The sequence below is a fragment of the Gossypium raimondii genome, chromosome 12 (genome assembly GCF_025698545.1).
Source record: "Gossypium raimondii isolate GPD5lz chromosome 12, ASM2569854v1, whole genome shotgun sequence".
NCBI lineage: Eukaryota > Viridiplantae > Streptophyta > Magnoliopsida > Malvales > Malvaceae > Gossypium > Gossypium raimondii.
The window spans coordinates 39,611,873-39,627,554 of record NC_068576.1 but is presented as its reverse complement, the minus strand read 5'-3'; the positions used below and the strand labels follow the sequence as shown (position 1 = coordinate 39,627,554).

Genomic DNA, 15,682 nt, shown 5'->3' with positions numbered 1-15,682 from the left:
TTCAATATATGAGCGTTTGCACGCCCTTGTGGCCTCAACTGCCGTATTCTCAGCTTTTCGGCTTTTACCGTGTTACAGTCAAATCAAGGTGTATACACACCTGTTTGCGAACACTTGCCAAAAACTCTTGAGCACCAACCTACATTCATTCCAACCTTCAGTTAGTTAATTGACAAATCAAGTTAACCACTTCTTAACTTTTATCCCAAAAATACACCACCTTACCTTGATCGAATGAGGGCGGGTTAATCCTCTAAGATCGTTAACCCAAAATTGATCACACGCTTTGTCGAAAATCTGAATTATAAACAGATCTTGTTAGCTAAGGTCGATTGAAAATGTGGCTTAAATCCACGAATACCATCTTCTCAACCAAAAGAATACTCGGCTTTTAGAAAAGCTTAAAGAACCCAGATTTGAATGGAAGGAGGGAATACAACCATTTACCGCCTCGTCAGAAATACTTGCGGAACCGAAACAGAGAGGGGACAATGTTGAGTTTCAGCTAAAGTAAGAACCACCTGAAAAAGAGAAGAATCTGAATCGAAAAGGGGGAAAACTTTCAGTTACAAGCCGAATAGGAGGAAGAATCCCAAGGGCTAAGGCGATAGATTTGGCTGAAAGAATCAATAGGCAAGAAGGGATGAAACAAGCAGTTGGCCGAACTTAAAAAAAAATAGAGAAGAAGAAGAGGAGGTTTCGACAGATGTTGGTGCAAAATAGGGGGAGAGGAATGGACTTGAAAACAAAATAGTTTAATTTACCAGAATGGTAGGAGTTGAATACCCAAAATGCACAAATGGCCACTTGCGAATTCGGCACAAGAGAGCAGAGAAAGAAAAGAGCCTTCACAATTTCAGAAAATGATGACGAACAACCAAAACTGAGAGAAAACCCCTCAGCACGAATTTTTTAAGGCCTTAGATCCTATTCGGCCACTACGCTCCTCCCTCTTCAAACTCCTTGAAAATCTCTACACATCCCTCATTGATATCCTCCATAACAACTCCAAGACCAATTCAAACTTCACCTTGTAGAGTTTCATTCTAACTTCACTTCTCAAGCTGCAGAGAAATAAAATAAATACTCTTTGCATGCCAAAAGATTCAAACCCAAGCTCTCGCATCAGCCAATTCACGCCACTTGCCTCTTTGCCACAAGCTCTTTTTGTGTCACATTTTATCTGCAAATAATTAAAAGGTCTAAAGGCCAAAGTCCAGGTTCCTTTAAAAGAAAAACCAAAATAAATTGCAACAGCCAAGACTTGAACCTAAGCTCCCTTGCAACCTTAATGATGCCACAACCATTAGACCACATGCTTCCTTACATCATTCTTTTAACACAATAATTTAAAAGGCCTACATCCAAGCATCCAAGATTTTATCCACTTAAAACCAAAATTTTTGCTAAAGCTCAGGTTTGAACCCAAGACTTTTCCAACTCCTCTGAGGACCCTTAACCACTAAAGCAGACATACTTTTGTGCACAGTTTCCTAACCGTTCCCTTGCTCAAGGCCTAATACTTCTAGACCTAAATTTCAGGGCGTTACAACATACCAATTTCATCTATTTACCAAACATACAACTAACCGTTCCCAAGTTCAATCAAGCCATTAGACATCAGCAATACCTTTTTGTCTTGGCATTTCAATCTATGAAACAACCAATTAATCAAACATTAGGTCAGTTTCAACTATACCAACATTTAAACTCTAAATTTTCATAACACCTATGTACATGCCAAAAAATGGAGCTTTAAACAATAGAAAGACTATCGAATCATTAACAAGATAGTGTGAGCTCCTCGACTATTCGCTAGACACGTTCTGCAAGTTGGCGATCTACAGGGAAAAGGGAAACAACGGGGTAAGCGTACCGAATGCTTAGTAAGTTCACAGGTATTTAAACAACAACTTACTTAAAATTACACCTTAATTCCGTAAAATACTAGCTTTATGGGTTTTCCTAGACATGACAATCACATATCAACAAGGTGAGTATCAACATATATAACATCTTATAATAAATCAAGCATATAACATTCTCAATCACTTATAACCGACATTTATTCAATTCAATATCAATTTCATACAATTTTTTTTATCTATTATCAATAATACATTCAATTTAAATATAATGACATTCACTATTTTGTTCCATTATTCGAATTCTGAACCAAATTCATTGATTCGTCACATTTCATATCGGCCCTCCGGGCTTGTATAATCGGTTTGTATGATCTTTCACATGCTATCGATATTCGTATATCACAATGTATATATAGATCATCAAATCATAATATCAATTCAATTTGAGTATATTTTATCCAATTTACATTTTATATCCCTGTTAACCTAACTCAGGCGGATACATGGATCTAACCAATCACATCAGTTTGGCACCCAGTGCTTCATCAAACAATGCTGAAGTAAATAGTTTACGTCTAACGCTAGTCAATATGTTTGGCACACAGTGTCTCATTGGTATAACTGAAGTATAAATGTGCCAAACACTTGTCGACTCGTATTCGAAGTAACCCGTACTCGACTTATTCTATGACATGCCAATATATCCAACTCTACTTGAACAATTAATATGGTAACCTTTTATTTAATCATCTTATTGTTCAATTCCATTTAAAAAATTCAATTCATATCCCAAATCATCATTTTATCACTTAGCATATCCTATTTCAAACCAATTCAAGATCAATTCCATAATTTCATCGAATTACACTATTTTTAATTCTATTCAATTTAACCTCTATCTCGATAATCAGTCAAATTCATACCATTTTGATTTTATCAGTCATAATCAACTATTAGTTCATTAATATTTCACATTTCAATTCGACATATTTAATTTATTAGTTAATTTATCATTTTTTACAATTTAGTCCATATATTACCTTTTGTACCAAATTGCAAACAATTCAAATTACTATAAAACATATTCAAATTCATAATTTAAATATATATAGAAATTTATATGCAATCATACCATATGAACTTACTTGGTCAAAACAACAACAAACAACTCTCTAAGGACTAATCAACAAATTTTGTTATTTTTTATGTTATCTTTGATTTGGTCCAATTTCTAATCTATTCAATAATTAAATTCAATTTATCAATTCCAAACCTCTTATTTCATCCTATTATAAGCATATATCAACTCAATTTCATTATTATAATGCCCCAAAAATTTTCATTTTATTCAATTTAGTCCCTAAAACCAAAATTACCAAAACTTTCAAATTTGAACTTTGATTTTGAAATAATTCTCAATTTCATCCTTTTATAGCCCTATATTATCTATAATTATAGACATTTCATGTCAATTTTGAAATATTTACACTTTAGTCCCTATGTTCAAAATTAACAATTTTCACTTTACAAATTTGTCCTTTTCATATCTAAGCTTAAAATCTAACAATTTATTACTAAAACTTCAAGAACAAAAATGAAAAATTTTAAAATTTTAACAGTTTTACAAATTGGTACATGGGCTAGCTAAGTCAAGCTCCCGAGACTTTAAAAACATAAAAATTATGAAAAAAAAGGAGTTGTCAGCTTACTGAATTAGATGATAGAATGCTTGAGAGCTTAAAAACCTTATTCTCTTTTCTATATTTGGTGGAGAAAAGGTGACATGAAAATGGTTTGTTTTACCTAATTTTAACTTATATATTTAGTTTAATAATTAACTAATTAATCTTAACTTAATTAACAAAAATTAACTAATACTAACCTTGATTAATCAATTTGTCGTCCACTATATTAAAAAGGGTTAAAATGCTCAATTGGTCCTTCAATTAATTAAAATTTTATAGCGATTAACTTTTACCACTTTTACAATTGAGTTATTATACATTAATTAACTATCCAATTAACAAAATTAGATGACCAAATTTCAATTAGACTTTATACTAACCTTGTACATATCAAATAATAATATTTATGGACTCGATGATAAAAAATGTGGTTCTGAAACCACTATTTCCGACACCATTGACTTTTGGGTTGTTACAAGATTGCTCATAAGAGCTTTAACTATACCATGCCAGGGTCTCCGTAGAGACATATAATACTCGATGATCCACAAAAAATATGGATCCCGGTATAATCTGTAATGATATTTGTATAATCACATATTTGGTATAAGCGCGCATAAAACCCTATTAGTATGTCAATCATATCCTAACCTTTTATAAATTTTACATGGACACCAATTATATATATAAGAATTTTCATACATGTAATCATCTTGCTCTCATATTCATACCTCAGTATTCGGTTACATATACATTTTTGTATCCAGTACATCGTTCTATTGCATAACAATTATTTTGCAATTTAGTACATATATCGATTCTTAGTAAAATTCACAATCACAACCCTATTTCATCATCAAACACACATATTCCATATTATAAGATATATTTCGATATAATTTTCATATCACATATCATAATTTAAGTATTTCATATCATTTCCTTTTATTCATTTTAGTCCTGTATCTTAATGTTCCATATCAAATTGAATCAAAATATTTCATATTATCATAATAGACTCACCTAAATGATTCAACAATCAATAAACATGCATATAAAATTAAATATTTCTATCCCAAATCATAAAAGTACAAACTGAGGTTTCGTGCATCATTCGTTGATGGTTTTCGCTTTTCCTTTCCCTACCGACTATTTGGTGTTGTTATTAGCTACGAATAATCATAAAACATATCATACAATCAATTTCCAGTCAAATCATAATCAAATACCAAATTAAACAGATTTTGCAATATATTCCCTAAAATTAGGATAAGCATAACTTTCAATTTAGGGCCTCTGATCCAATTTCACCATGACTCATTAGGGACCTTCTATTTTCTATCCCACCAAAAGTTCATGATATTTTTCATTTTATTCAATTTGGTCCCTAATGTACAAAACTTACAATTAAAATTTACAATTTAGTCCTTTGTATATACTAAGCTTAATTTCTAACAATTTCACACCAATTTCATTCAATTCTCAACAATGATAACTTTAAAAACTTTAACTATTTTACAAATTAGTACATGGTCTAGCTAAATTAAGCTTCTATGATCTCAAATCTATAAAATTAATGAAAATGGCTAGGGACTTACCTAAAAATGGTGGGCGAATGTGGAAAGCTTTTCAAAAGCTTTCTCCCATGGTTTTTAGGGTGGACGGTGGTAAAAACATGAACAAGATGATGCTTCATCATCTTTTTCCATTATGTTAGGTATATATAGTTGATTTAGTTTTAATTAAACTTAATTAATTAACTTAATCATAATTAATTAATCATTAATCTTTAATTACTTTAACTAATGGTAATTAACATCACATCCCAAATTACAATTCATCAATACTTTAACTCCGTAAATATTCTTATTTAATATTTACATACATGGTTTATGGAAACGAGATCCCAAAACTGCATTTTTCGACACCACTGAAAACTAGGTCGTTATTTATGATGACAACTAGTATTACTTTCCTTTAAAGAAAACACGGTTTCTCTTATGAAGGCTATGGAATCCATTGCATCAAGCATCAAATGATGGGATAATCAAATTGCTTTCATGATGGTATAAATTGAAAGTTTAGATGGAAACAATTAACTGTTACAGGCGAAACTCAAAATCAAATTCTTTAAGTAGTTGGTGAAATTTCTAACAAGGTTGTTGAAAAAAGGCTTCACAATGTTTCTTTAGATCAACTTAGGAAGCTCGTAAAGAAAGCCATAAAAGATAAAGCTAGAAGTGCTGCTCAACCTTCATACACATGTAAAGTCATGTTCTTGAAGGATTGAAGAATTTGATAGAGTAGATTATCTCACAATTGCAAGTATCATCGCTTATTTAGTTCCCCTATTAAAAAGTGCTTTGTTTTGGAAAAGAAATCATGCGACTTGAAAAAGAATAGTTTGAAGAATAAGAAGTATCATGAAATTTGACATCAGTCATCATGATTTTCTCAACCTAGCTTATGTTTTGGCTCCTTTAATCTTTATCACACTGACTCCAGACGTAAATAAATTGATGGATATCTAAGGGAATGGAAGCAATTGTATTCTTTAAAAGTATCAAAAGTGTCATGGTTGGGCTTTTTGGTATGTTGAAAAGGTACTCCTAGGTACGTAGCTTAAATTGTTTATTTGAAATGATGTCCTTAAAACAAGCCTAAACTATTCATTCAAAAAAATGATACTCCTAAGTACAAACCTTAATGAGCATAAATTGTAAATTCAAGAAAAATGAGGATACTCTTAAACACAAGCTTAAACTTTTTATCCCCAAAAATGATGACATTGTTAAAAAAATGCTCTTAAGCGCAAGCTTAAACTATTCATCCAAACTATGATGTTTTTAATCAAGAGCTTAAATCATTCATAAAAAAATACTTGCATACAAATTTTTAAATTTTTATATAATTTATTTCTTATTAAATTAAATTATTTAAGAGAAAAAGAAACCATATTCTATAATAATATGTCTCTTTTCTTGACTCGCTACTCACTAGTATTATTAAAAGGGTTACCTTCAAGCCATTCAACATAAATTCAAGTGTAGAATTTAAAAGCTCAAAGAGAAGGTTTTAAATATCGAAGTTCTCTTTAAAATTCGAAGAGGCTTATGAAGTGAATTTGAAAAAATTCTGGAAAATTCTATGCCACTCCTCAGAAACCTTGTCTTCGATCTTAGTTCAACAAAGAAAGGAGATCAATTTCAGTTTCGATTGATTTTAATGTCAAGATCAAGTCTCAACCTTTGAATTGGACTCAATCGTTCAAAATCAAATCTTAAAGAGTCTTGAACCAAACTCTCTCTCTAGTTGCACCAACACAAAAGTGATCAGTTATAACTTCAAAACAAAGTCTTGACGATCCTTAAAGCAGGCTATATTCATCCAAAATCAAGTCTAAACAATAATTTAACTAAAGTTTATTAACATTTTCAAAATTAAATCTCAACCGCCCGTGAAGTGAGACTACATCTATCTTCCATCAACTTTCAAAAATATGATAGTATGTCAAAATTCATTAAGTACAATTTTAATCAGTATCCAACATTTTCTCATAAAATTCAACACAAAATTTGTCTGCGCATGCTAGTTGCAATATACGCACCGCCGCTTTCATCAAATGAAACTAATTCTATTGTTTAATTACATAAAACAATGAAAGAATGATGTTCATTATATTCCTCAAATCACTTCAGAAATTGATTCCAATACAGGAGTCCACCGCCTGTACCTCCCCAATCGGCAGCCACGAGGAGCACGAACTTGAACGTAACCCTCTTCCACCACCGCCGCATACGGCGAAACCTTTGCACCTCCACTTTTTCTCCTCTTCTTTCCATTACAAGCTGCTTCCATAATTGCTACATCCATATCCGTAACCTTGCAATGAACCCTTCCTATGGGAACCAAAACATAAACTTTACCCACCAAAAGTTCATCCTCAGCTCGCATGGCCACCACGGAACGACTTCGTTTTAACTCTTCCATGGCAGAGATGACATGACCTGGTTCTTCAATCATCACCTCCACCGCCGTTACTGGCAGCTTAACTTTCTTAAGGTTCCCTCGAGCGTCGATTATTTTAGCCATTTCTTTACTGTTCGGAACGAAGCAGCTAAAGGTAATGTTTCCCATGTAAGTTGAAAGTTATTAACTCTGCGAAAGGAAGTGGTTTACGTAAAGAAGTTAAAAGGAGAATATATTGGGGAGACTTGAAAGTAAGTAGTGGAGGGTGCATGGGTATATATATTATGGAAGGAGGCGGATGAGTCAAAGAATGAATTGTTTAATTATTGAAAAGAAGGGACACGTAAAGGGAGTTGACAAGAAGATGGTAAACAATGGCGGTGAAAGTGGACGTGTGATTTAAGTTTCAGACTTTGCAGGGGAGACTCAGTCTCGGATTATTAATATATTGTGAGCTGTGTGCTAGTTGCAGCGTGGTTGAAACAAAGGGTTCTTGTGGGCTATGCTCATGCCAGTGTAGCCTGTGGGCGTTAGGGTTGACCAAGAAAACATCAGTAAACTTAAAATCAACGGTTTTTAAAATGCAAGTTAAACCCAAATTGAATTATTATTATTTAATTTCTAATTAATTATATTTTTATCATGTAAATATAAATATTTTATATAAATTAATGAAAACAATTTAAATTTCTTATATATTTTTCTAAAATAGTTGTTGATTACCTTTTTTCTATTTAGTTAAAAATTTTATGAAAAAGAATTTGAAGAACTTTATTAAATAATGTCTAATATCCACAAAATAAAATTTATTTTGTCAAAATGAGTCTAAAAATTAAAAAAAATACAAGCAAACCGAACCAAACAAACTCACCTCTAGTGGCCATGAGTTTGCCCCTCATTACATAATCGAATGACAGGAAAACAAATCATAACTTTAATGATAACAACTAATGGTGTCAACAATTTAGACCTATTAATAAGATCAAATTGTATTAAGTTAAAGTAACTTGCCATTTTCTAGTTCTGGTAGCCACATGGAAAAAAAGGGGAGTGAGGAGGGATATGAGTACCTCCCTATCACACAAATTCAAAACCAAATACATCCAATTTAAAACCCACTTAGGGGCTAAGTTTCTAACAGTTTGATGAATACAGTTTCTTTGTCCCCCCTGAAGTTGGGAGTTATGGAATTTGGGGTTTGGCACCCTGTAAGATCTTTCCTACTGCATCTTTGAGACCATTTTCTCTATTTGATATATTGAGACATCCACTTGAAGCCATTGCCGTAACCCATTTTGCGGACGATGCTGCACATAAATACTTCTAGTGGACGGACGTTTGAGTCTGCCAGGTTTACCTTACCCTTGCCGGTGGTAAAGTTTGTGAGCCCAAGATGGTATCGTAACTCGTCCTCTGAGGCAGCGTATGGTATATCGATCTTGTTTCCTAGTATAAGAAACGGGACATTGGCAAGGGCCTCATCGGAAAGGAGTGCATCCAGTTCCTTCTTTGATTCTGCAAACCTTTCTTTATCATAGGCATCTACCAGGTACACCATAGCATCAACCTTGACCCAGAAATGCACAATTCAAAGTAAAACACTCGAGACAAGGCAAACAATATATAGCTTATAACAAGAAACGATAAGAACAAGGTACAACAGAAAACCAATCGAAATGAGAAAAAGGTATAATTGGATCTCCTGAATGTACTAAAAGCTAAAACAGAAAAATCCCATGTTGCTTGAAAGCATTGACCATGGTTGATAGAACCGTGCGCAACACTTCTACCATATGACATTGAACTTCCAGCCAGCAATTCAAGATCACCTTATTGAGCACCCAGGTAGACATTGCCCACGGTGAGGCTTGTTTTGGCGCAAAAATAAATCATTGAGCAGAAATAAGGAAAGAAAACCACCTCACGCCTCAGCGAGGAGCAACCAACAGCAAGCTACTAGGTTGTGGAAAGCTACAGCTCCACAGATAATACTTGGTCACTATGCAGAATAAAATATTAAGAAGACACACTTTTATAGAAGACAAAAAGCCAACTACTAACAGATTGGATAACCAGAGTTCAGGCTTTCCATTACTGTACAAGACCCGTGTTCAACCTAAACAACTAGAGAAATAAGTCAATCTGCTAAACATATCATTTATGCTACAATTGGTGGGAGTATTATTTTTCACCATGTTTTAGTATTTAAGTTACCAATAAACTAATTTCAATTAGTAATTTTTAGCCACTCACATAGCTTGTTTTGGGGAAAGAGGAGGAAAATTTTTCGCTGATTTTGAAAGTTATTTTTTACTAGAGTTTTACTTATCGTTTTAATTTCAAGTTTAAATTTGTACTAACTATTCTTTATTTTATGTCTAACTATTGTAATACATATGTAATAAATAAGCTTTTATGGCCATCCCTACAGAAAATTTATGGCCATGAAATAATAAAGATATTAGCATATAAAAGTATGTTAGAGATATTCTTCTTTGGTTTCTCATGCATCACGAGACAGTAAAATTCCATTGACTATTAGACTGTACATGAAGATAGCTCGGGTGCATTTATATGAAAAACAGTAATCAAAGAGAAAAGCAAAAGCAGAATGGGTGACATGAAAACAAAATGATAATGATATAATCAGAAAGAAAACAGCATATAAATAATGATGGTTAAACTCCTGACAATAAATGATTTCTTGAAGCCTATTTTCATAGTGAAGAAAGCAAGTATAAATTACCAAACAATGACAAAAATATACCAAAATCTACCAATTAAAAATGATATGAAAATGGAAAAACAAGAGATTAAAAACTCTGAAAACAAATGACTAAGAATTGCAGCCAATTGAAATTGTAAGGAAACAGATTCAGTGAATGCTGTATCACTAAAACTAATAACCATCATGTTAGTGAAAAGCATTTACTTTGAGCTTTTAAGCTACCTTAGCATAGTAATCTTTCCAGACTCGACGAGCAATCTGATGACCACCCAGATCAAAAGCTTTGAACTTGATTTTCCCAATATTAAGCTCTTCCGATGTGGGATACTGAGTTGGTTGATGTTGAACCAATCTCTGCAAAACAGTTCAGCAATAATCAAACATCAAAACTTTCCTCATTTCCCAATTAGAAAAGAAACTCAAATTTCTCAATTAGTTAACCAATCATATAAACCTGGAAAAAATTAGACTAACAAAAGCGATGGAAATTGATTCAGAGATTCAAAATCATATAAACTTTTTTTTTTTAAAAAAAAGAACAGAGCGAAATGGGAAAACGAACCTCGTCTTTCAACATATGAAGCAAAGTGGTTTTGCCGGCGTTATCGAGACCGAGAAACAAGATCTTAGCCTCTTTCTGCCATAGACCAAGGGAAGCAAGAACACCGTAGAACCAATCCAAAAGAAACATTGTTTTAATACGGTTCGGGTCTGGGTATACCGAGAATCGAAATGGGTCGAGCTCGAAATCGTGAAAGATGGTCGTCTTAATTCAAATCAAACCCTTGATATGGTTCATATCATAGAAGAAAATGACTATCAAATTTGACTAAAAATCCATAGAGCGAGGAGCTAGGGAGGTAAATATGGTCAGCTGATTTTCAAGGAAGTGATGTTTCCCATAAAATAAAAATGCTTACATCTACATCTTTGTTCTTTCTTGATAGAGTCGAGCTCAAGCTAAAATTTTAATTAATTGAATTTGAAAAAAATGTTAAATCTTTCATAATTAAATTCCATAAATTGGCGTCTCAGGTTGAAGAATTTATAGTTTTTGCCGACTGATTGAATTTATTTTTATTATAATAATTAAGTTATATAAAATATTTTATTACTCACAATGCATATAGTGTGGAATATTATTATTACGGTAAGATTAATTTTGATGAGATATTAGTTTCGAGATGATGTGATATTAAGATTTTGCAATGATGAAATTAGAAAATGATATTTAAGAATCTTAATTTGATATATATTTCATTATTTACTTTTAAACCCACGTTTGTATACTAAATACCTTGTGTCCAGGGTAGTTACTTCTTCTTTAGCGATGCCTCATGCTCCAGCCAAAATGAATTTGAATGTAATCCAGAAGGATAATTGTGAGGAAATAGTATCAAACACACCTTATTGGAGGCAATTGGGCATTTTAAAAAACTCTGAAGGATGGTGGTTCTAAAGGGTAATAGTGGGTCTGAATAGAATGTAGGCTATATAGTTGATCTCGTATGTGTGCCTCTTTAGCATCCGTCTCAAGTATTTTTGGAGTAGATGTGAGGGAGTTATATGATGTGACTGGTTGAAACATTGTTAAGTTCAAGGAGGTGAAAGATTGATGAATCTACATCAAATGATGTAATGTTTTGGTGAGACAAGTTTGAGACTATGCTTTTAGTAAGGTTGCGAGATGAGTTTTGCTAAATTTTAGCTTTAACCATGGGCGTTGAGTAACATAAGATGATATGGCGAAGGTATAACAATTTTCATTAAATATTTTTTCTATAAAATTTTAACATTTAGGTTCCGTTTGTTTCACGGAAAATAGCTTCCGGAAAATGACTTACTTTTCTGGAAAAGTTAATATTTTCTGGTGTTTAGATGAATCTGTGTAAAATATTTTCTTTTTTAAAATATTTCATAAAAGTCTTTTTCAATTAAACAAACATACATTTGAGATTTTATTTCTATTTTTTCATTGTTTAATTGAGTTTATTTTATATCTATAATTTTATATTTTACATTGTTTTTACATATATTAAAAATATTTTGTTAAATTTAGGTTCATTGCAACGATTATTTTTAGTTACATGACTACCAACTGAGCATTTTTTATTTAAAATGTGACATTAACAAAATTGACAAAAAAATCAACAATGTCGTGATTGGACTTGATTTTCAAATCTGGAAAGTAGAGGACTAAATTCTTGAAAATAAATGTACGAAACTAAATTGCAAATTTGTGAAGAGTATATAGACTTATGACATATTTTAACATTTATACTAAAAACATTTATTATTAATATATTTATAATTGTAATAAATATTTAGTATTAAAATATTAATATTGATATTTTCAATAATATGTGAATAATATTATTTAAAATTATTGTTTTTAAAATTTACTATTAAAATAAAATTTAAATATTAAATAATTTATTAAAATAATAAATTATATTAATAATTTATTATATGACTAAATATAAATAATTAAATACGTATGTTTAATAATATTAAAGATATAATATTTTATATTAATATTTTAAATATTTTAAAAATAAAAATAAAATTTATTATCAATATAATAATATTAAACTTGTTTTAAGTTAATATAATAATATTACGCTTTACAAAAGGGTAAGTCATTTTATAAGAAAAATGTTTATTTTCCGTTTCATTTTCCGTTGACCAAATTATTTTCTATGAAATAAACATCCGTAAATTTTTTACATGTAAATAAAAGGACCTTTAATAATTACATTAAACCCCAATTAAATTGGATTAAACTCTTACTACTACTCAACATTAAAACTCAGTATTTTATTGGAGAGAAATCAAACTCCTTACTACTACTCTTATTTAAGTTTTGGTACTATTTGTGAGAGATTTGTTTTCAATCCTCCGTACTCACGAAAATCATACGCTACTATGACTACATAATTTAAGAAAATTCCCTGATACACTAAACTACATTAGCAGTTATCTAATTACTGGTCACTCAATTATAAAAAGTTCTAAAATGATCAATTATTTAATTTTATCTCTTTTTTTTTTGTTACGAGTTGGCAATGACAGGTCTTTAAATTGATATAATAACAATTTTAACCCTCAACATTTATAAATTATGTCGATTTAGTCTTGATTCTAAAAGGATTTAACACTCAACATTTACACATTGTATATTTGATCTCTTTTTTGTAACTTTATTTTTTTATGACATTGAGGATTTATTTTAAATGAATGAAAAATATTAAAATTATTATCTTAAATTTTTAGGTGTTTCTATTTTTTATATTTTAAATTAAATTTAACGATAAATTTGTTTCCTTATCTTTTTAGGTGAAAGGATCACAAAGAATAACAAAACTACATAATAAAAAACAATTTGCAAGATGTGTTAATATTAAGGATTAGATTTTTTTTTAAATCATGACAATATAAAAATACTGATATGCCAATTTTAAAACAATCATCATTAACCAACTAGTGATAAAAAATAGACAAAATTGAATAATTGTGGATCATTTTATAAATTTTATAGTTGAATAACTATTTTACAATTTTTCATAATTAGATAGACAAAAATACTAATAATTAAGTCACTATTAATATAGTTTACCCTATTATATTACATAAAAATCATTAAATTCCCGGATTTTAGTTGCAGAGGAACTTTGGGGTAAATGTACTTTAGAGTCCCCTCTGTTATAGGGACTTCATCAAATTAATTCGATTTAGTCCCACACTACTAAAAAGAATCAAATTGAAATATAATTAACATTTGCTATATAAAAATGTCATTTACTATTTCACAGAGTTAATATTTTTAAAATTTTGTAAATGAAATCTTTTTTGAAATTGAACTGCAATTAAAAATAATAATTTTCAAGATATTTTTATACCATAAATGTTAATAGTGTTATAATTTGATCCTGTCATATTTGCTAGATATATATCTATTTCCTACTAGTTTTACTGCACAACATTATGCGGAATCACTACATGATTTTACTCCTGGAATTGACAAGTACAATATAAAGTGCCTAACTTTTAACACCTACACCATGCTTCTTGTAGGAAGCATCAGATGATATTACGCGAAGAAAAATGGTGAAGATAACTTCAAATCTGCTTTGGGTGCTTAACGATCACCACCGGACATTTAACATGCTTAGCACAGTGATCACTCACACTTCCCAGAATTGCCCTGTTCAAAATCCAAAACAGGGACCCCGAAAATATCATCATCAACTAAACAAGAAGGAAAAAAACCTCACTTGGCTTATTGAAATTTTATTATATACCTTTTGAAGAAACCATAATCATGGCATCCCATCACCAACGTATCAGCTTTGATTTTGCCCACTATGTTACATATTTCATCCTTGGCATCTCCACTCCCCACGATTCTCTCCACATTTATCTGCACCCACACCCACACACAGAGTTCATCAATAAACCATGACAGAGGCAAATCATCAAACAGTAAGTAGAGATTATAAAAACAAAGAGGCTTTTACTTTGGTGGTGGATTTTCTGCAAATAGCTTCGGCTCTTCTCATCACTGTATTCACCATGTCACTGCCGTATTTTTCCAAGGCTACGATCACATCGGTGGAAAACATATACCCTGCAAAACCAAAAACCCTCTAATTATCTGTTTGTTCTTAAGGAAGTACCAAAGAAGACAAAGAAGCAATGGTGGCTTACTTGCAGCGTCGAGGGAAGAGTAGACAGGGGGTGAAGGTTTTACATAAAGAAGGACGAGGTTGCTGGTTGAGGTCTGGGAAATCAAATTTGCTAAGCACCATGAAAGTGCATACATGCTCTCATCACTCTCGTCCACGGCCACCACTATTTTTGGGTCTGTTTTCTTCATGTTCACAGCTTCCATGGCTGTTACAGTATAAGAAAGAAAACCTTAAGGAAATTGTAGATGAGGAAGGAAAAAGGAAGTTGAAGCATTTAAGGGCTGGGTTTTGGGGTTAGGAGAAAAAAAAATCTTTCCAGCAGAGCCAATTGATTGGCATAAAAAACGGTGAAAGTGACTAGTGGATCCCTTCATTATAGAGAGTCTATCAACTTAGTCCTTATGTTATTAAATAATTCAATTTACCTAGGCTTTTAGCCCCCTAAAGTTTTTGAATATTTTATTTTATTTTATTTAAAATTTAATCCAAACGAATTTTATTGGCTTGAATTAATTTGATTTTATCAGTTTTAATTTTCTAAAATAATATTTTATGTGATAATACTTTTAAATTATTTTGGTTATTTTAAATATAAAATTTTAATTTTATGCTATAAAATAAAAATAATTATAAATTAAAATTTTAATTTAACTTGGTTCAAAGATTTTTTAGTTATGAATGAAATTGAATTAAATCTAATAAATAAATTTATGTACCAATAGAATAAAAGCCCAATATAATTTA

At 31.1% G+C, this 15,682-nt stretch overlaps 2 protein-coding genes across 2 annotated transcripts; both read right to left on the bottom strand.

Annotated features, from left to right (window-relative positions):
- Positions 1-8,476: 8,476 nt before the first annotated feature.
- On the bottom strand, positions 8,477-11,190 carry LOC105764071 (GTP-binding protein SAR1A). Its single transcript, XM_012582524.2, has 3 exons — positions 10,813-11,190; positions 10,473-10,604; positions 8,477-9,089 (listed from the first exon to the last, which is right to left on the bottom strand). The coding sequence occupies exons 1-3, from the start codon at positions 10,939-10,941 to the stop codon at positions 8,769-8,771; spliced, it is 582 nt and encodes a 193-aa protein (XP_012437978.1). The 5' UTR covers positions 10,942-11,190; the 3' UTR covers positions 8,477-8,768.
- A 2,997-nt stretch (positions 11,191-14,187) lies between these two features.
- Positions 14,188-15,204, bottom strand: LOC105764070 (universal stress protein A-like protein). Its single transcript, XM_012582523.2, has 4 exons — positions 14,958-15,204; positions 14,768-14,877; positions 14,552-14,670; positions 14,188-14,454 (listed from the first exon to the last, which is right to left on the bottom strand). Exons 1-4 carry the CDS (start codon positions 15,139-15,141, stop codon positions 14,370-14,372), a joined length of 498 nt encoding a protein of 165 aa, XP_012437977.1. The 5' UTR covers positions 15,142-15,204; the 3' UTR covers positions 14,188-14,369.
- Between the last annotated feature and the right edge of the window lie 478 nt (positions 15,205-15,682).